Here is a 21,576-nt window from a genome sequence, read left to right on the forward strand (position 1 = left end):
CAATGCGATGACGATGGTGCGATGGCACGATAAAGCGATAGCGCAATGACGCGATGATACGATAGCGATAACGCGATGGTGCGATAGCAATGACACGATGTTGCGATAGCGATGATGCGATGCTCTATCGCGTTGTTATTAGTTCTTTATCGCGTCATCGTCATCGTATTATCGTAGCATCGCTCTATCGACTTTCCATAAGAAGGATTATATTCCCAGCAGCCATTGCACAACATGGCGTTTGATGACGAAGAGATGCTAGTAAATATTATCAATGGGTAGGACCGGAGATGAAATAAATTTATTAAGGACGAAGTAACATGCAGATGTTTGTATTTGTTGATGTATAAATATAAATCCTGCAAATATATCATCAGAAAAAAAACTATTAAGTAATTAACTTGTACATAATTCCCATCTAAATCTAAATGAAAGTATAATACTTTTGCAATATTATAATTCATATTATGTTCACAAGTCATGAAATATTTAAAGGGAGGTAACTCTTACAATTACAACGAATATAGAGTACGCACTTTTCCCTTGTTAGTCATACAACAAAGTACTGGTTAAAAATATTAAAGACACACTCTTTATCAATTTAACAAATCTAACAGCTCACAAGTTTACTGGAATTAAATCTTATTTCGCTCAATATGTAAAGCATAATTATGTGTTTGTTAATTAATTTGAATGAGAATTATCATCCCCCCATTTGAATCCATGCCTTAATCATGTGGTTTTCATTAATTGCATTGTTTTCTTTATTTATTTACCTATGATTTAAATATTTAGCAAAAGGGTAAAGCTAATTTGTAATACCTAATTATTATTAGAGAGTCAAGTTTATCAACCTCTCATATAAAATCCGTTCACATATTCACTGCCTTTCGCTTTTTTCTCCTTTCAATGGCGCATGCGCAAAAAGTCGATGGCGCGATGGTGCGATGACACGATGACGATGACGCGATAAAGAACTAACGATGACGCGATAGAGCATCGCATCATCGCTATCGCACCATCGTGTCATCGCTATCGCACCATCGCGTTATCGCTATCGTATCATCGCATCATTGCGCTATCGCTTTATCGTGCCATCGCACCATCGTCATCGCATTGTCGTGCCATTGCATCATCGTTATCGCGCTATCGCACCATCGCATCATCGTCATCGCACTATCGCATCATCGTCATCGCACTATCGCACCATCGCACTATCTACTCAAACGGCGATGGTGCGATGATGCGATAGTGAACTGCATGGCCCTATCCGGATTCCATACGTTTCCGTATTAACAACTGTATCCTTTGGGGGGGGGGGGGTACCTGATGCCGGGATGGCAAAGAGACGGAAACATGTTTAAAATGTTTTCTACATGTCATTTTGTCTAAGAAATGTTAATTCTCTACAATTCAATTTTTGTAAACAACTATTAGACTCGAGCTTTGTTTACATAACAATCAATTCTTGCCTCTATATCTCGCTTGTAACTTGACTTTAACATTCAATATTTTGGTCAATCAATTAAAATGCACCAGTAAACCATTTTATACATAAAAAATAAAAATAAAATCTTTGATCTCAAATCGTGTCCAAGTCCCTTTAAGTTCAATTCTGAAAATCGGATGTACATGTATTCTTTGACAAATTCCAAACTATTGAATTCTACGTAGATTAACCGTTATTGCTGTTTATGTGCTTTTAAACGTGTACAGTTTATTCATTTGTATATATTCACTTACTATTGATTTATTTATGTATTTAATAAAAACATGTAAAAAGAAAAACAAAATAAAACCATTATCAATTTGTAGTATTTGTTATCTCAAAGATAGCGTTAGACAGTGTTAATTCTCATGTTACATTTTTACTTTCAATGATAAGGTATTTTCAATAGTGAATACATGCATTTATATGTAAAGATAAAAATGGGATTGATTTCGTCCCTATCCTTGTAATGTTAATTGAAGTTCAAAAGGGTAAAATGTTCAATAATAAACATGATTTTATTGGATGAATTATTCATCTTTTACGAGATCTAGAGTAGCTTATTTGAAGGACACATTAGAGTCTAGATTGTAATCACAAAATGTAAATGAAAATTAATAGATATATTAAGATGATATCAAAACTCATTTTTATATGCCTTAATCATCAATTAATGTCCCATTAAGCAAATCGTATAAAAACCTGGTAAATTGTGGCAGAAGTTACATTTTACACTAAGCATGCAGCGCCTAACTTTGGTTTTTGGACTCTTGGCTATAGTCATCGGTAGTCAAGGTTTCTCTGGTTTTGGTAAGTATGACATTTAGGTTATTGTTTATAAGAAAGCAACTTCCAAAAAACACATGAAAATAAATGAGATTTGTAAAGTTTGAAAACTGAAGTGGCATCTTTGAAGTAACTTTTAATGAAGCAATAAATGTATGATGTGTATTTTACTTGATATTCATACATTGCATTTATTTTACAGGTTGTAAATGTTTAACTATCGAACTGGTAAAAAAAAATTATTGTTCGTATAACTTATATCGTTTTGAAATATTTACAGGACCGTCTCCCCCTACCGCTCCGTCAGATCATGGCTTTGGAGACTTCTCAAGATGTCCTAAAGGTATAACATCTACTGTTACATGGAAATAAAATTAAAATCCATGTCCAAATAGTTAAAGTTTATTATTCACTGAATGTTTTTGTCTGAAAGGACTATGTGCGGTATGATGCATTTTATTGCCCCCAAATTTAAAGTTTTATAAAGAGCTTTAAAAATAAGGTGGAAGATAGTTGAAATAAAAAATAAGTTTATGTTCTTATTCGTTTCACTCAAACGAACATAAAATATTTATGAAATAAACACAAACTCGTGAGTAGGATGTGAAGCGCTCTGAAAGTGCAGTTTTAATTAATTTCAATATAACAAAAATTTCTTTCTCTCTTAATCAAATCTTCCACATCTACAAAATAAAATTGCAAATTTTAGACAGTGGATACATCTATATATTATACAATATGAAGCAAAGGGCGGGTGGGTGGGACTTAAATGACTGCACGAAAAAGAGCCTTCGAATGGCTTTACTAGTACACAATAACTTTCACGGTCATTCATAGCCCGTGCTATGAATACCAATATTGTCACCTGACTAGGTGACAATAATAACAACCAATAGATGTAAAGAATAAACAAACACTACCACGTGTTTAAGTAACATTAATAAATACATGTGTAAGAGGTTTTCACTACAGCGACGTCATAATGAAGATAGTCTTACTTTGTAAAATTGATGGTTTGTAGCAAAAATACGACAATTTTTCGACTGGGAAACATCGAGTGCAGGCTTGCTCAAGTACCATTTTTTAGTATGATGTGTATAATCATATGAATAAAAACATATGTTAAATTCGTACTTGAGCAGACCTGCGCTCTATAATTCCGAATGCAAAATATAAAGAAAAATGACAATATTTTCATTGGTTTGCAAATTTGCGAGAATTGAATCATTTATGTGACGTCATAAATAAACAGCGAATGAGCAATGGTGACTTAAATCAAGATTAAAATGATAGGCATCTTCTGTTCTATGATTTATAAAGATTTGATTTTTATACGATAGAATTTAAGAATTGCTTAAAATTGGGGCAGAAATTTGACCATACCGAATATAGTTCTTTTGTTGTTAAAGCTTGCATTGGTCCTTCCGGAAGGCGTGGACCTACAGGGTTACCCGGTGAGCAAGGTCCGAAAGGTGAAAAGGGAGATCAAGGGGAAAAGGGGGGAAAAGGACATCCAGGAGATCCGGGTCCCCAAGGAGAAAAAGGGGAAAAGGGCGACATGGGGGAAAAAGGACATCCTGGTCAAGATGGGGCGCCTGGGATGAAAGGAGACAAAGGCGATAAAGGAGACAAAGGTCATAAGGGGGAACGTGGTCCGCAAGGGGTGGCGGGGGAAACAGGACCCAGTGGACCAAGAGGCCAAAGGGGAATCCCAGGTCAAGATGGCGAAGACGGGCATCCTGGATCAAGGGGACCAAAAGGACAAAAGGGCGATCCTGGATCTCCCGGAGATTCCGGACATCCGGGATTAGACGGTCACCCTGGTCCAAGGGGGATCCCCGGAAGACCCGGAAATTGTGTTGGAACTTGTGATAGTCATGGTAGGTTGCACGTTTAATTCATTATAATAATTGTTTATATAAATGCAGCCTTAAAAACGAAACATTTTATCGATCACCTTAGTTTCAAAGACATTTAGCAATATAAAAAAATCCAAAACAATTTCTTTTGTTTGTTTAAAATTAGTTTCTACATCAATTTTCTTTAGAAAAGCTTCAGTTTTACAGCTATTAATTAATATAATCATTACTTTTCAAAAGGCTTTTTTGAATTGGAATCAAGAGTCCGGGTAAGTTTTATGGCTTTCAATTAGAAATAAGTATTGTAATATTACATTTGAAATTAATGTAACGTCACATTTTTAACAGTTTAAAATTGCGTTTATTGATATAATGGTATAATTAACTATTATAAAACAAAACAGTAACTCATTACAATATTTTTCTTTTTAAGAAATCACTAAACAAATGTCTTTCGGGTTTTTTCTTTACAGAATTTAGAAAGTGCACTTCATTTCGGAAGTTTCTTTCCTGGTAACGAGCATCAAGGAGATACCGGTGGTTTCTTACACAAGATTTTTGGGTCTCGTGGGGCCTTTGATGACAGTTTCTTTGACGAATACCGTGTCGGCGACCGTGGTCACGGTGGTAACGGCGACGGTGGTAACGGCGACGGTGGTCACGGTGCTCACGACGACGGCGGCAGTACTCCCGGTAGCGGCGGCGGTAATCCCGGTAGCGGCGGCGGTAATCCCGGTGGCGGCGGCGGTACTCCCGGTGGCGGCTCAACATTGTGATGGTGGGGGTAGCAATGAAGACTATCCTGGTGGACTTGATCGTTGAGTCAGTACTGGTTGTATAAATTGATATTAAAATACAATTTTCAACAGATATTTGACTTTTGTTATGCATTCCAAACTGTTAAGTTACAATGTCTATCCATCTGCCTGTTTTACGAAACGATTGTCTTATGTAATATATAAATATTCTGCATTTAAGGTGAGCCAATGAGTTTGCAAATTAGTGCATCTCTTTGCATCTCTTTCCGAAAAAAAGGTTATGTAGTACATACCATATTAATGGTTCACGGTACACAAAATGCTTTTGCAAAGTAATAAAACTTTTAGCAAAACCATCTGAGTTAGTAGTTGTGTTATGTTTTATATTTTTGGGCCCGTTATCGAGTTTGTCAATAAACGTATTGTTTACCCCTCAGATTATCATCAAATGTCCCTTTTATTTCTAAAACGAGGGGATCTCCGGATATATAACCTTGTCTTGAATATCAGAAATTGAATATCAAAAATTGAATTGCACAAAGATATACGTAAAGCATCTGGGTTCACCTTCATCGCAAGATTTCATAACAAGCTTGAGTTTTTAGGGGGAAAATACCGAAAACACATTTGTATTTTACTGATTAACACTTTTTAATTGTCAAGAGTCCATAATAAGTCATGGACTCTTTGACAATTAAAAATTGTTAATTAGTTAAACACATATTAGAACCATTTTAGAAGACCTTAAAAGTTTCGGTAGGACGTAACTTCATATAATTTTACACCGAACAAGCATTATTATGACGCCGATTTTGAAAGAACTATGCACATATTGCGTAGTCTTAACAAATTATGTTGATTTCAAAGAGCCATGGCTGAGTTGCCAGCAATTGAATATACAGACCTATATCATATTGCTGTTTGACATAAGAACCCAAAGTCCAAGCTCTTGTTAAAATGGTTCTTTGTCTCCGGTGTTACATGATGGACGGGTAACACGACGGACACATTGACAGAACAAGATAATCACCGGCTTTAGAGGACGCACGACCTTTCATCATTAAAAATGATTTTGTGAATACAATTGTACCTAAATCATTATAATTTGAAATATTTGTTGGTTCTAATCTTGTTTACATGTTGTGACCGGTAATTCCAAGGTTTTCTTGTGAATATATATACAGAAGCATAGTGACACGTTTTATATAAATTTATTCTACTCTTTTTTTGTTTGGTTTGTCTTAAGTTAACTATTCCTCGTCTTAACTTTTCTTATTAGAATATCATGCTGTCAATTCTTTTCAACTGAGGTACACAGTTATATCAAATTAAGATGCATAAACATGCTCCAAATTCCCAAAAAGTTAAACACAAAGAGATATTAAATTTAAAGAGGTTCGCTCCGTAGGTTTTGGGTAGCCATTTTGGGTCACCTCTAGTCTGAAATTCTGCATCACATATTAATTCTAGTAGTATAATTATTTATATTTTATAGTGATAACTAAACTTTACTGAATAAAATTGTTTAAAAATAAATTACATTTTTACAGAGTTTAGTAAGGGACTATATTTTGTGGCGTAAGGTTTTCAAGAGGGAAATGAACAATTTTCATAACTCAGTAGATATAGAGTACTGTTACTTTAGCTTCTTAATTTTCAGCGCAGACCAAACTTATAGATAGTTTGTGTTTTACGATATATTCATGATGCTCTAAAATAGATATTTAATTAATATTTTGAAATTTCTATCGATATATTTTGGCATATTAAGCTTATATTTCATAAAAGTTAAGAAAAAAATTACTTCAGTTTTGGCCTAAAATCAGCTTATTTCATGCTATATCTCAAATTTTTTAGATGTGACCCATACTGGTTTTACTTTTAAATAAGACATTAAATGTATGTCTATTTGTATGCAAAGTTTTGGAAATATTACATAACTATAATTTTTTTAGTTTGCGTTATAATTTGATAACTCCAAAATTTTGTAACATCCGTTGTTGTGTTCATTACAGTATGTACTGGCCTTTGAAGCCACCCGTAAAGCAAGAAGAACTTTGACTTATATTTTACATTTATAGTCACTACCTGTGTTCAACTTCATACTTTATTATAATCATAGTTGAAACTATATATATTTGTTTGATTTCTTCAAATAATGAATTTCCATGTCAAATTTTAGCAAAAATTTCAGGGAAATTATCAGTTCTGTTTGGGGCCCTATATTTCCCAAAATGGCATGTGACATGGGTCACAAATAAAATAAATGAACATTTTAGGTTCCCATCTTTATATCCAAGAGGTTTTCGGATGATTAACATTACTATTATTTCAGGAGCCAAACTCCTTAAGCACACATTTTGAAAAGAAAAGTTACACATTTCTATTGGCTGACAATTTACCCACATATGTAAATACTTATTCATACTCTCAATAACGCATAAATCTTTCATCATATTTTTGATATTTCCCATAATAAAACTTAATAAATTAGTTATTTTCATAAACCAAACATGATGATTCAGGTACCCTCGGAGGAGAATATTGACCTCCTCCTACGGGTTCGTTGAAAAGCAGTCTTCTCGGGTAGCTTAACCATCAAAAAATATAAAATGTACGAATTCGACTAAAAAAGTAAATACCTATATAAAATTACGAAAAAGACATGGTATTAGTGCGACCCGGCGGATGCGTGGAAAACTTCTATAAAGCCAGTTTTCACAGGAATACATATCGTATAAAATTTTTCTATGATGTTCATCACATGTCTGCAGTGTAAAATATTTTCAATTACTACCTTTTGTTTCTCAAAAATATTTTTTTTTTAAGTTTATCTATACAAGTACGCTGTGTTAACCTGAATTGTTTTTTTTTAAACGTAAATATTAAAGGTCAGCTGATTTAAAGTTGCCAGGGGAGCGGAGGGGGTCTGAGGCTATGTTTCGGTAATGACTACCCCTTTGCTAGATGTACGTATATCTCTTGTATGCCACATAATGAACTAGAGATACTTTACTCACTTTTATATCAATAATAAGAGAGGTTAAGATTCAATTCAGAGAAATTTGTAAATGTAGACTGCAGAATGTTTTCTCCGAAGATTATTGAACGTCCGAGGCCATGGTACGGAGTTGGCACATCTCTGTCCTAAACGGCCAAATGGGAGATCATCGTAAATATTGGTTGTCATTGCCGACGATCAAAATTACAAATTAATATTACAAGTTATGATCCTTCCCCTTTTATTTTTAAGACAATACAAGCATTTTTTGTGTATGAAATTAACGTCTACTAACTATAAAGCTTAATTTATAATTTCTATCACCAGAATTTTATGTATACCGGCTGTACGGACAGGGACTTGCACCGCGTAAAATGCACATGCGGTTTTTTCGTTTTTGTTTGTTTGTTTTTTCGGTTTTTTTTTTTTGTTTTTTTTTTTGTACGGTACATTTAAGGAATTCTTATATCCTCACTACTGAGAGGTTTTAAATGGTTCACTTAGATAACATATCATATCTGAATTTTATCTTAAAAGAAGATCTAATCTTACATCGAAACACTTAATGAAATGTGTCTTACGTATTATAATATCGTTAATCAATGAATATGTTCAATTAGCTATCAAATCAATAAAAGGCAATTAAGAAAGCTTTATCTAATAACCATGAAACAGACTTAAACTGAACATCAATAGAAAGCATACAGTTTGGACTGATTAGTGCATTTTGCTATATATTACAAAATTATATGAACTGCGTTTTGAATGGACAATCGCTCTAAAGGCCTTGGTCATAATTTGATATGACTATTGTCAAACTTTCATTTTCTCAATTTTTTGAATGTTATCATTAGTTTTCTGATATCAAACTAAAAGTTGCATTTCATTTTATGAGTTACAAAAATTTATTTTAGAAATATACAAAAAATTTGCATAAATCAAACAAAACAAAACGCAAGTTAAAAAATTAACACAAAATCAAATAAGAGATTACACTAAAAAAAATCATAGTGCGGACGTAATGATTAATAAAATACATATATATGATGCATTTCCTGAATCAATTAAAAAGGCGCATCCGTTTATGATACGCGCATATGTTATTATAATACATTAGTACATAAGATGTTTGATAAAATCGATATCGAGATATATATACATTTAAAAAGGAAAATCATTAAAAATTCTATTAGTCGTATCATCTGATCTAAGAAAACATTTAAGTCCAAAGTCACTCGATGTGTAGTTAACACGCGTCTCAGAAAGTCCCAATGATTCGTCCAGTGTGGATCAGTGCGGTGTTGGTCTTGTTTGTGGTACAGAGTCGAGGCCTTTCTGAATTTGGTTAGTATTTAACACGTTACTTTTAATGCAGTCATCTTCGTATAGTGGTTTCAGTAAGAATCGGATAAAAAAAAAATGGCATGTATTCTTTGAAAAGTACGCCGCTGTTTAGCAAGAGAGAGCTCACACCATTATGATCAAAATGATTCGCAGTTTTTGCCGATTGACTTTTAAATTGGACTGTGTATTATATGGACTTCAAATCACAAAATCAAAGGCCTGCTTAATGGAAACGGCAACGGTATTCTTTTGTGGACACAGATGAAATCTCGCTTGAATTCTTATTTAGTTTCCTGAAAACCAATGTACATGTTTGAAAGTTAATATACATGTAACCACAAAATAAAACGATCATTTGCGAAGAAAATTATTTTTTTTCTGCGGCATAACAATTTTTTTTCTAAATTAAACGTTATATTTATTGTAGGCCTCCTGCCTGGAAGAATTGGTGATTTTTCAGATTGCCCGACAGGTACTAGTACAATCATTTATTCAATCTTATTATACTAATAAAATACTTTCTTACGCATTTTCGTTTCCTTTTGAATCTTTCTTTAGTTACTAGAATAAAAATTGTATTACCAGACTGAGCAAGTGAGTAAATTTAACTAAAGTGAAATATCAAATGAGTTATATGATTGTTTTATTTATCAGGATGTATGGGTCCTTCCGGGGTTCCCGGAAATCAAGGAGAACTTGGACCGAGAGGCATGAAAGGCGACAGAGGGGATCATGGGGAAACAGGTGACATGGGACATCTGGGCCACAGAGGTGACCAGGGGCAGAAAGGAGACCCTGGAGACAAGGGGTTACCTGGGGAAGACGGTCAGGCTGGTCATCCAGGGGAGGAAGGGGATAGTGGGGATAAAGGAGACAGGGGTGATAGAGGAGAACAAGGACAAATAGGGAATTCTGGAGATGTAGGACTTCCGGGTGCAAGAGGTCCTCCGGGGGAAGCTGGTAAAGACGGGGATGACGGTAAACCTGGTTACAGGGGGCCCAAGGGACAGAGGGGGGATCCGGGAATTCCTGGACGATTCGGTCAGCCAGGACAAGATGGTAATCCCGGGCTACCCGGACTGCCTGGAAGATCTCGGAGCTGCTCCGAAGTTTGCAGTGGTTTTAGTAAGCTTTTGATTTTAATAAATGGTGTTTGTTTTTCAAAAAGCATCATTTATGATACATATGAATTGTAAAATCGTTTATGACATTTTCTTAGGCGAAACTTAAAATTCTTTTCTTATTTATTTAGACTTCAAGAGGCTTAGGTTCAGAATCGAGGTAATATGAATTCATAAGATATACATGTATGTAGACAATATTTATTTTATTAATGCTTTAAAACACATTTTATGTGGGTTAGTCGATTAAACTTAAAAAAAATATATCGAGCGTTATAAAACAGCTGGTATAAGTGAGTCTGATCTATATAAACATATCATTGAAATAACGATTTCTTTGACCAATTTAACTTTTAAAAGGAAAAATATTCATTGATACATATTATAAAATAAATATCCGGAATGGAAACTAAATGCTTTTTGCATCTTGAGTCAACATTAGTTAGAGAAAAATTAAAACAGTAATACAATTATATATCATTGTCTTTTCTAGGAAATAGAACAAATAATATATTCCCGGAGGTTTTCACGAGATTTCACGAGATTCCAGCGGAGTGATCCGTTTTCGGAACAAACAACCATAGGCTTCAATGTTAAACTGAATCTCGAATAAACACACCAAAGCACTGTTCTTTTTCTCTCCTTGTATGTAGTCATACTGCTACTTCACGTTTTATAGACGTTTAAATGTCAATTTCTGCAGAAATAAAGTATTGTTTACCATTTTAATAGTATTCTCCGTTGTAGAGTTCAGAGTGTGTCGTGAGTTGGCAAACAGCATTTAACATTTTATTTTAAAATCACATGCTGGTGTATGTTTGCCATAATCAGTCTCCATGGGACTAAACGAAATTGTCATTGAATTCTTATTTTATGATTTGACAGTTGTACATTGTGTTATACCGGTGTTCAGTTTTCCTTATATGATATCATAGAAGCATTAAAAATAATTATAACATCGACGGTTGTTGCAATACCAAAAATACCTGATGTAGAGTACTTAAAGCTCAGCCATGCAAAGCAAAAGAAATCCAAATTTATTAATAAATGAATTCCGTTGTCGTGTAAAAACCATTTTCAAGCCATCAACAAATACATGTATTCCTGCAGTTAGTTAATTTTATGTGTCAAGTCGTCCTTTTTCAAAAAAAAATAATTAACTAGAAAAATCAAGTTAAGGATATATAATTGCGTCATTTCATGCTTTTTCCAGATTTTCACAACTTTTGTCGATAATTGAAAATGAATCTTTTAAAAAATGTTTTTCTCCATTTTTCACAAATGTAATTATACTTTAATTGCATAATTGTATTTATGCTGTTCTTTTAAAGTCAGTATCTAAAATTTAAATTTTTTTTATGTTTTTTCAAATTGCTGAATACTTGTTAAATTGATATTTCATTCATCAAAGTATTTGATTCTTTTAGCAATTCCAGACATACACTCTCCCACCATCATCTCACCGTGACCAAGGATACACACGGCGCTTGGTCTACTTATCCCTTCCTCTGGAATGATGTACCTCAGAAACCGTCCATCCATGTCCAGCATGTGAATTTTGTCACCATTTAAGTCAGTAACAATGACGTGACCGACAGAATCAGCGGCGACTGAAGACACATCAAAATCACTGTCCTGCCCCGAGTATGAGTATCGGAATATGCCTAATCTATCGACGGCAATGACTGCGTTTTTCTTCCAGTCAGTAACAATGATGTCTCCGTTGACATTCTCAGAGATGTATACAGCGTTTTTGTACAGGGGTTGACATTGCGAGTCGTACTGGATTTCCTGAAGCACGGTGCCGGTACCGCTGTATCGGACGACTTTGGACTGATCGTCTTTACGGAGACAGACCAGTAGATCACCGGACGCGGTGCTTGTGACGCCGTACGGCTCCCAGTCTCCGGTAGTGAACATCGTCTCCACAGTGTCTGCGTCAGATACGATTTTCACGGCGCCATCATTATGATCAGTGTAAACGACATGTTTGTTGTACATACTTAAGTACATTACTGTGTCAGTAATGCCTACGGTGTGGTGGAGGTTTCCCTGAAGATCAAACAACTTCAGTTCTCTGCCCTCTCCTCCCATCCACACTCTGTTATCATCAGTTACGGCCATGTCATAAAGACGACCTTTTTCATCATCATCATCATCTTCATCATTATTACCTTCATCATTATCATCATCATCACTATCAGCAGCAGGAAACTCGGTGTCTACAACAGAAGCAACCGTTGGTATCTTTAATATTTTTTTCCCAAAAAATTCAATTTCTTTAGATTTCTTTTCATTGAGCGAGATTTTCTTTTCCTGCAATTTTTCAACGTATCCAAAATAAAATTGCAAATCATTTGCATCAATTTCACATTCACAGAATGTTGGAAACGAATACTGAGAGAACTCTATGAGTGTTTCCTGTTTCTGAATGGCTGGTATAAATGTCTGCATATCTGTGACGTTTTTTGATTTCTGATATTTTAAAGCTTTCCCGTTTACTTCATCAAGTTTTCGAATCTTTTCTTCGAATTCTATCTTTTGTTTAAGTAATACATCCTCGTGCTTTTTCTGCATGTCATCCAGTTCCATGTGAAGTTTCTTCATGGTCGTCTCGATCAATTTGATCCATTCTTCTCCCCGTGCTGTAACTTCATCTTTCCTCTGTTTGTAAAACGAGGATATTGAGGACAACTGTTTTGCCGTATGTTCCAGAATTCGTTCTAATTCTTGTTTGTATAATTGAAGTCGATCATTTTCTCGTGCAATAACGTTCAAAAGTTCTTCAATTTTACCGGACAGCTCGGATATTTCGTGCGATTTATGCTTGATAGAAACACAAAGAATGCATATCGGAACATCACAAGTTTTGCAGAATGCGGAACAATCGTTTTGGGGATGGGAATCACAGTGACATGTGTCGTCATCATCCTTGCTGACGAAATCTACAATGTCATGACCGTTTTTAGATTTTACGCGAAGATGCTTTAGGACACATGGGTCACAGAGTTTGACCCCGCATCGTCTGCAGAAAAATGAGACTGGTTCCGGACACAAATCACATTCCACGAAATGTTGGGCTTCATTTTTAGATGCCATCATTCAAGACTGAAAAATTGATTATGTTTATATTAATGGTCTGATTTATATCTTCAGTGATATAATAAGTTATTTCCTTATATAAATCAAAAGCTTTTAATTGTTAGTTGATTGTTCGTGATAAGTCAAGGACTCGTTCATTTAAATAATTAGTCACGAGTAAACAATAATATTGCCACTCTATTACGTGCATGCAAAGACGGTAAGAATAGTTTCAAAGACATATAACACAAACTACTAGACAAACAAAAAATAACTGTCCGCTCGACGAATTCTTATTGCTTATTAGCATCATTGGAATTAAAATTAAGAAAAAGATGAACAAGCAGCAGCAGTTTCCGGAAAAATAGAAAACGGGCTTGGCCCCTGTAGGAGTTTCATTAAGATATGCCACGTCGGTCGTCTTATGTTATCCGAGCAGGGCGTACATACCTGTCATGACGCGTCATAAAATAAAATATCGCTTGTGTAAAATATGATAAGAAATCACTTAAATTACACTAGATTTTGACACGTGCGTGCACGGGTTGACATATTGCATATGATACCAGACATTTACGAAATAGATACATCGACACACCGTAATGTTGACATTTACATAACCAGGCTTTCAGCCTACAATAATTGCTATCAATTTCAATGCGTTCTGCTTAGTTAGAATAATCTGTCTCTCGGGACAGGCCTTCACAGCAGTTAAAATGTCTCCCTGGTCTCATATACCCGTAATGTAGCAAAATATTGCAGAATCGCTCCGAAACGATTTTGGAGAAAATTAATAAAGCTGCATTGAAAATAGCAGTTAAATTATTAATAACAAACCATTTTGAGACTGTAAATACCTTTTGTCTAAAACTTTAATTCATATAAATGAAGAATTAATTAAAACACTTATTCACCAACTTTGTTTTACTCGCTTCGAATTTACACACCATGCTGACATTTGGAACTCTCGGGACTTTTCATATTTAAAAATGCACTGAGTAAGAGTTATCTCCCGTATTTCCTTTGATGAACAGAATATATGACAAATTTTCAATGAAAATTTAGACGTATTTGTATTATCGTTTCTGAGTTTATCATTGTGGAAACATAAACTTAAGAGCCTCCCGTGATTTAGCGTGAATGTAATGCGCGTGCGAAAGTTTGTAAAATTAAAAAAAAAAACTCAGATGATTACCGGATTTTTTAAAGGAATTTTCGTTGATTATTAACTAGCAAAGCTTGATTGAGAAAAAATAAAAAAAAAAATTGGTAATCTTAAAGTACCAATGATGTTTAAAATATATAAACAAAAGACAGTACTCTTCCGATTTCTCGGTATTAAAGCCCAAAAATTCGAGTATATTATTTTAATATAATAGTATAGATGTGTACAACGGATCTCGATTTCCGACGTCTTTGATTTAAAAACGAATAGTTTACCTCATATACTTGCTGGTATAAAATTTATTTTCCATAGAGTTTCTTATCATAAAACCGCTATGTATTCTTGCAATTTGGGCGCAATGCATAGACTAAACATTAAAACTCCTTTATGTTTGTGAACTCATATTGATGAAGCGCCGCATTTTATCTAAACAAATGTGGTGTTAATAAATTTGCAATGGATGCACAGACACTTGTCTCTTTAAGATACCTCGCCTGACAAGTTGCGTTAATAAATAATTTTAACCTGAAAGGAAGTTTTATTTCGTAAAAAAAAACCAACTTTCGGTTTAAATGCTTTTACATGTAATTAAAATTTATCTGAAATTGAAATGATTATTCTATTCTCACCTTCTTAATTGCACTCGTTTACTGTACATATGGGATACTAATGAACGAATTGGTTCAATTCCGGCTTATAGACTTCAACACTAGAAAACTTCTTCCTGGCGTGGGTCAGACCTATGGCGCGCCAAATTCACAAAAATGAGCTAAACATAGTTTCACAGTCGATAAACTAGGTTTATCGACTGTTAACTATAGTTTACGGATCCTAAACAATAGTTACCGACGTTAATGTATATTTCACATCTGTAAACTATAGTTAACGCGATATTCTATGTTTCACATCTGTAAACTATAGTTAACACTGAAAACAATAATTTGCGGTTGTTAAACATAGTTTATCTGATAAATAGGGTTTTATGATCAGTAAAATACGGTTTACAAATCTAAAGCACGCCAAATTCACATAAATTTGCAAAACATAGTTTCACAGTCGATAAACTAGGTTTTACCGGCTGTTAACTATAGTTTACGGATCCTAAACTATAGTTACCGACGTTAATCTATATTTCACATCCGTAAACTATAGTTTACGAATGCAAATCTATGTTTTTCTGTCTGGAAATACACGTTAACAATAGATTTTGCTGATAAATATAGATTCACATCCGTAAACTATAGTTTACATTCGTTGATAAATAGTTTCACGATTGTGACTTAATGTTTAAATAATACAATTTACATTCGTGAACTATAGTTATGAGTTGTTAATCATAGTTTCACAATGGTGAAACTATATTTATCAGATAAACTATGTTTAACAATCGCAAATGATTATTTTCAGTGTTAACTATAGTTAACAGATGTGAAACATTGATTATCGCGTTAACTATAGTTTACAGACGTGAAATATAGATTAACGTCGTTAACTATTGTTTTCGATCCGTAAACTATAGTTAACAGTCCAGTTTATCGACTGTGAAACTATGTTTAGCTCATTTTTGAGAATTTGTCTGATAAATGTAGTTTCACGATTTGTGAAACTTTAATTAACAACTCTTAACTATAGTTTACGATTGTAAATTATAATTAACAAATGTGAATCTATATTTATCAGCAAAATCTATTGTTAACGTTTTTTACAGATAGATAAACTATGATTATCATTCGTAAACTATAGTTTACATTCGTGAAATATAGTTTCACAGATGTAAACTATAGTTAACGAATCGTTAACTATAGTTTAGGATCCGTAAACTATAGTTAACAGCTGATAAACCTAGTTTAGCTCATTTTTGTGAATTTGGCGTGCCATACAGACCTACAAGTAGCTTGCACAGATAAGGTTATTGTAGTGACGTAAAGTTAACACTCCTTTCTGACGTCCAAGGGTTATTGTTCTTTAAAAATGTTGCCAACATTGAATTTGTCAAAGTATGTAAAAAAACAACTGGTTATTTCTTTCTTCGTCAAATGTGCCGGAACATTAATAGTTTTAGAATAAAGGTAAATAAAATCTTTTTAATGAAAGATAAAAACTCATGCCAATCTTAGTATTGGATTATATTCTTAGTTCAACATAACTATAACAAAACTAACAATTTGCAACTCCTACAATAAATAATTTTGGTCGCAAATAACTTGCCTAAATTACCTCATATATGGCACACATAGTGTATAAATTACTACTTCTCCAATATCATTTAATGAAAGTTTAATTTAAAGTCCATTTCAAGGAATAAAGGATGAGATCAAAATCAATTTTCGGTTTGAACGATGGCTTATTACACACTAAATATCACGTCTTGAGTTTATTTATTTGTTTCCGCAAACCCTATCCGTTTATTTAAAAAATAAAAAATATTGTTGGCGATCGATACATGCAGGATATAAAGATGGCGACTTTGCAGAAAAAATGCATGTACCCCGCGTTAGCAAATTATGTGTTTTATGCAATGATCGGTACCTACATAACTCGCATGTGTCATCAAAGAAAGAGTTGTATTGTTTATAATTACATCTCTCTCTTTCTCTCTCTCTCTCTCTCAACAAATTAAATAGATCGTAAAAAGTAAGAAAAATTAACTAAATTATTTGTCAATGTACATCAGTACGTTAGATAAAAGAAATAGTGAAATCGTCTTTTATGGGAATATTAATTTGAGTCCGACATTATCATGATTATTTCGTGATTTTTCTTAGGATGCTGAAGGTGTCAACCAATCGATAAATGGGGCATGTAGATTTCAGTCATAGCTATATTTACATTTTCAACTGTCTTTGTCTGTGATAACATAACGAATCAATTTTGAACCCTAAAACCCAGTTACTTCATAAAACATGAATTGGCGTGTCTTAAAGCATAACCGAAAAACGGTATTGGCTGCGCTGCATAGTAATATACCATTCTCTCACCAGAGGTCGTGCTACACAAGCTTCGCTTGTAATCAGCTTGAAGGGAAGTCATCGACAGGCGATGACACGTTGAGGACACGTTTAAAAACATCACAGGAGAAGACATTGCTGCTGATTTATGTAAAATCATCGATGAATCAGTAGCGTTCAGAAACTGATTTTTCAAACATCTGTCAAACTAGATCATGTGATCATATTTTAATGTTTACCTCCGCAAAATAGTTCTCCAAGTAACGTTGAAATAAAGATAAATAACGGCGTTAAAGATTTAAATTTAATTATTCATAATCATATTCATAGACAAAAGGAACAATTACATAGATTTTAATTACACTTTGCCCATCGTTTAAGTTTGTACAAGAATCTTGTACATCCGGCGTTGACAGAGGTGTTAGCGAAGCTTGTGTAGCACGACCTCTGGTGAGAGAATGGTGATATACAGTACATAGGTTGTGCTATATTAAAAAATAGTGGTTTAAAATAATGTTTAAAGTGTATAAATTCGACATGATATGAATATAAGTAATACAGAATCATTCTTTGAATATTATGAGGTGATAATTTCGATCGGAGCGTGGTCAAATCTATCTTAAAGCCCTTCGGGCTCTATTGGATTTGACTACGCCCCGACCAAAATTATCACTTCAAAATACTAAAAGAATGATCGTCATATTCAATCAGACAACGAGACGCACTCATATCATGGCATGTAAGAGAATAAAAATCTGAATTGATCAAAATATTATAAGAACTCATTAAAATTACAAAGCAAAAACGGATTTCGATTCCAAACGTACATGTATTCTATATGTTAATGAATAATATACCTGGATAGCATATAGCATGCTAGCATTGAAAACAAAAATTACTTCATATATATATATATATATATATATATATATATATATATATATATATATATATATATATATATATATATATATATATATATATATATATATATACTTAGTAAACCTTCTATAGATATTATCCTCATCATAGATTTCGTTAGAAATTAATAAAATCCAGAAAAGTAATAATTTCCTATAAAACAACTTGCGTTTTCAATCTTTTTAATTTAAATTGATTCAAAATTGAAATGACAATTCTATTCTTACCTTCTGAATTGTACTCGTGCATTGTACGATACTAACAAAACTTGTTCATTTCTGGCTAATGAACTATACCATTGGAAAAAAAAATTGTGAGTGGGTATGGAACTGCTTGTGCATCAGGAGAGAACATAAATAGGCATTGTGCCTGCTGTTCAATCCAATTCAATGTATTTATATACTTGAATAAAATACTTATTAAATTAACTGCTTGTGCAGACAATGTGAATGTAGTGACGTAGATATTCTGATGCCAAGGGGTTATGGGTCTTGTTAAGAATTACCACAGATATAATCTGCCAAAGACGACTGATTTAAATATGTGCATTCTTCCTTCATTAAATGATTTTTAAAAAACCTTTTGATGAAAAACAAACCTCATAACATTTTTAAAGTAACGTATTTGTCCTACCTATACAAATTCTTTATTTAATCTAGACTTTGACCCGTGCGAACACAAGTTGACATTGCGTATGATATCGGACATTCACGAAACGAATACATCGACACACCGTATTGTTTATTTAGAATGTTCTATCGTTAAAATGACAGATGTCCTACGGACCCGGTTTAACGTATTTGTCCCATATACTCGCTTTGTAGCAAATAAAAAAATTATATCGCGCTGTATCTCGCCTAAATTTTCATATGATTGGTGTGAAATATCTACAATGATGCCATTTTATAATACCATATTACAACATTAACTGTTTTTGCAACGAAGTCGATACCACTTTTAACATCACGTTTGAAAATTCGGTGTATATGGTCGCCATGTTAGCGACAAAATTGATATTTTGTTGACTAAACTACATATGCATGGTCAAAACGGTTTGAAGTGATTTTCCTCTGCATATTATATTTAACAGACTGAAAATGACGCGAAGCTGATCCGCTTCGCGGCTGCTACATTGCAAGTATATGGGACGAATTCTTACTGTGACCTGAGCGTAGCCTGGTCACAGTAAGATTATTCTTACTACAACGAAGCTTTAAGCCTACAATTATGCTATTTTTTTCACTACACTCTGCTTAGTTAGAATAATCTAACGGTGTCTCGGGACAGGCCTTCACGACAGTAAAAATGCATCCCATATATTATCATATACCCGTAATGTTGCAAAAAATTGCAGAATCGCTCCGAAACGATTTTGGAGAAAATTAATACAGCTGCATTGAAAATAACAGTAAAATTATTCATAACAAACCATTTTGATGCTGCAAATACCTCTCATCTAAAAATTCAATTCATATTAATGAAGAATTCAGCACTTTTTCACCGACGTTTTTACTCGCTTCGAATTTACACACCATGTTGATATTCGGAACTCTCGGGATTTTTCATATTAAATGCACAGAGTTAGAGTTATCTCCCGTATTTCCTTTGATGGGCAGAAGATATGACAAAAAATTGTGGAAACACAAAATCAAGAGCATCCCGTGATTTAGCGTGAATGTAATGCGCATGCGCAAGATTGTAAAATCCAAAAAATCCAGATGATTTCCAGTTTTTTTGAAGGAATTTTCGTTTATTATTAATTTAAGGAATGCCCATTGAGCTCATTTTTGTAAGTAAAAAAATATTTTTTTTGCGAAAAAACGCGAAACGTTCGCGATATCACGCGTAAGTTTCGCAAATAAACGCGAAACTTTCCCGATATAACGCGTTAGATTCGCGAATAAACGCGAAACTTTTGCTATAAAACGCATTAGTTGCGCGAATAAAAACGTTAGTTTCGGGAATAAACGCGTAAATTTCACGAATAGACGCGAAACGTTTGTGAATTAACGCGTTAGTTTCGCGAATAAACGCGTTAGTTTTGCGAATAAACCCGTATTTTTCGCGAATAAACGCGAAACTTTCGCGATATAACGCGAGACTTTCGCAAATAAACACGTTAGTTTCGCGAATAAACGCATTAGTTCCGCGAATGAACGCGTAACTTTCGCGAATTAACGCGAAAGTTTCGCAAATTAACGTGAAACCATTATATAATTATTGTCATGTCATACAAAACCCTTATGAAGAAAAATGATTGAAAACAAACACATTTTACGTTTTATGTCATAAAATACTTATTATTATAATATCCGTGATACATTGATTTATGAAGACAAAATTATCTTTTTTGCATATAGATATTAATAAATTTGATAAAACTTTATAACATTTTTTTATGTTATATGTGCAAAGTAGATAATAAGTTTGAGCATCTTATTACGATTTTCATTTGTTCGCCAACCTGTGTTCGAACAGGCATTCATTGATTATCTTTTTCTCATAAAATTGATATAAATTCAACCGTCAGAAACCTTTAAAATCTTAGTATTCATTTTCGAATGACATATGTGATAAATTTGGAGGACGAATTTACGTCATCTAGATTTGAACAAAAGCTTAAAATATTCAATTCACAGCTTGACTTATCTTTCTGATATTAAACTAGACGTTAATTTATGTCGCGGCGATATAACATATATTATAATGTTTTAAACAATGATATCCTTTAAATTCTAAAATGATACTTAATAAAACGTTTAATTCGAATTAAAATTGTTATAATTAAAATATGTTGCTGCCTCATTTTCAATAATACAGCACCCATTAGAATGTGAGTTGCGCGATGCATTATGTCCTTTGAAAATCAGTACTAAGATTTTAAATATTTCCTACGTTTGAATTTATGTTAATTTGTATAAGGTTAAATCTTAGACTAATTCATTTACATCTTTATATAATATTATTTTGTTTTATTTAAATTAATATATTTGTTTTCAGTGATAATTCTTCATAGGGGTTCTTCTATGAAATAACAATATTTATATTTAAGTTTTGCGTTTATTCGCAAAAATAACGCGTTATATCGCGAAAGCGTTTATTC

At 33.5% G+C, this 21,576-nt stretch overlaps 2 protein-coding genes across 2 annotated transcripts; one reads left to right on the top strand and one right to left on the bottom strand.

Moving 5' to 3' along the window:
* Nucleotides 1-2,204: 2,204 nt before the first annotated feature.
* On the top strand, nt 2,205-10,988 carry LOC128165970 (collagen alpha-2(V) chain-like). The gene is made up of 10 exons (XM_052830897.1): nt 2,205-2,299; nt 2,556-2,618; nt 3,685-4,155; nt 4,375-4,403; nt 4,608-4,906; nt 9,143-9,237; nt 9,665-9,709; nt 9,892-10,362; nt 10,490-10,518; nt 10,852-10,988. Exons 1-10 carry the CDS (start codon nt 2,230-2,232, stop codon nt 10,969-10,971), a joined length of 1,692 nt encoding a protein of 563 aa, XP_052686857.1. The 5' UTR covers nt 2,205-2,229; the 3' UTR covers nt 10,972-10,988.
* On the bottom strand, nt 10,977-15,351 carry LOC128167888 (uncharacterized). Its single transcript, XM_052833856.1, has 2 exons — nt 15,234-15,351; nt 10,977-13,466 (listed from the first exon to the last, which is right to left on the bottom strand). The coding sequence occupies exon 2, from the start codon at nt 13,458-13,460 to the stop codon at nt 11,757-11,759; it is 1,704 nt and encodes a 567-aa protein (XP_052689816.1). The 5' UTR covers nt 13,461-13,466; nt 15,234-15,351; the 3' UTR covers nt 10,977-11,756.
* Nucleotides 15,352-21,576: the final 6,225 nt, after the last annotated feature.

Source organism: Crassostrea angulata, chromosome 10, assembly GCF_025612915.1.
Source record: "Crassostrea angulata isolate pt1a10 chromosome 10, ASM2561291v2, whole genome shotgun sequence".
NCBI classification, from domain to species: domain Eukaryota; kingdom Metazoa; phylum Mollusca; class Bivalvia; order Ostreida; family Ostreidae; genus Magallana; species Magallana angulata.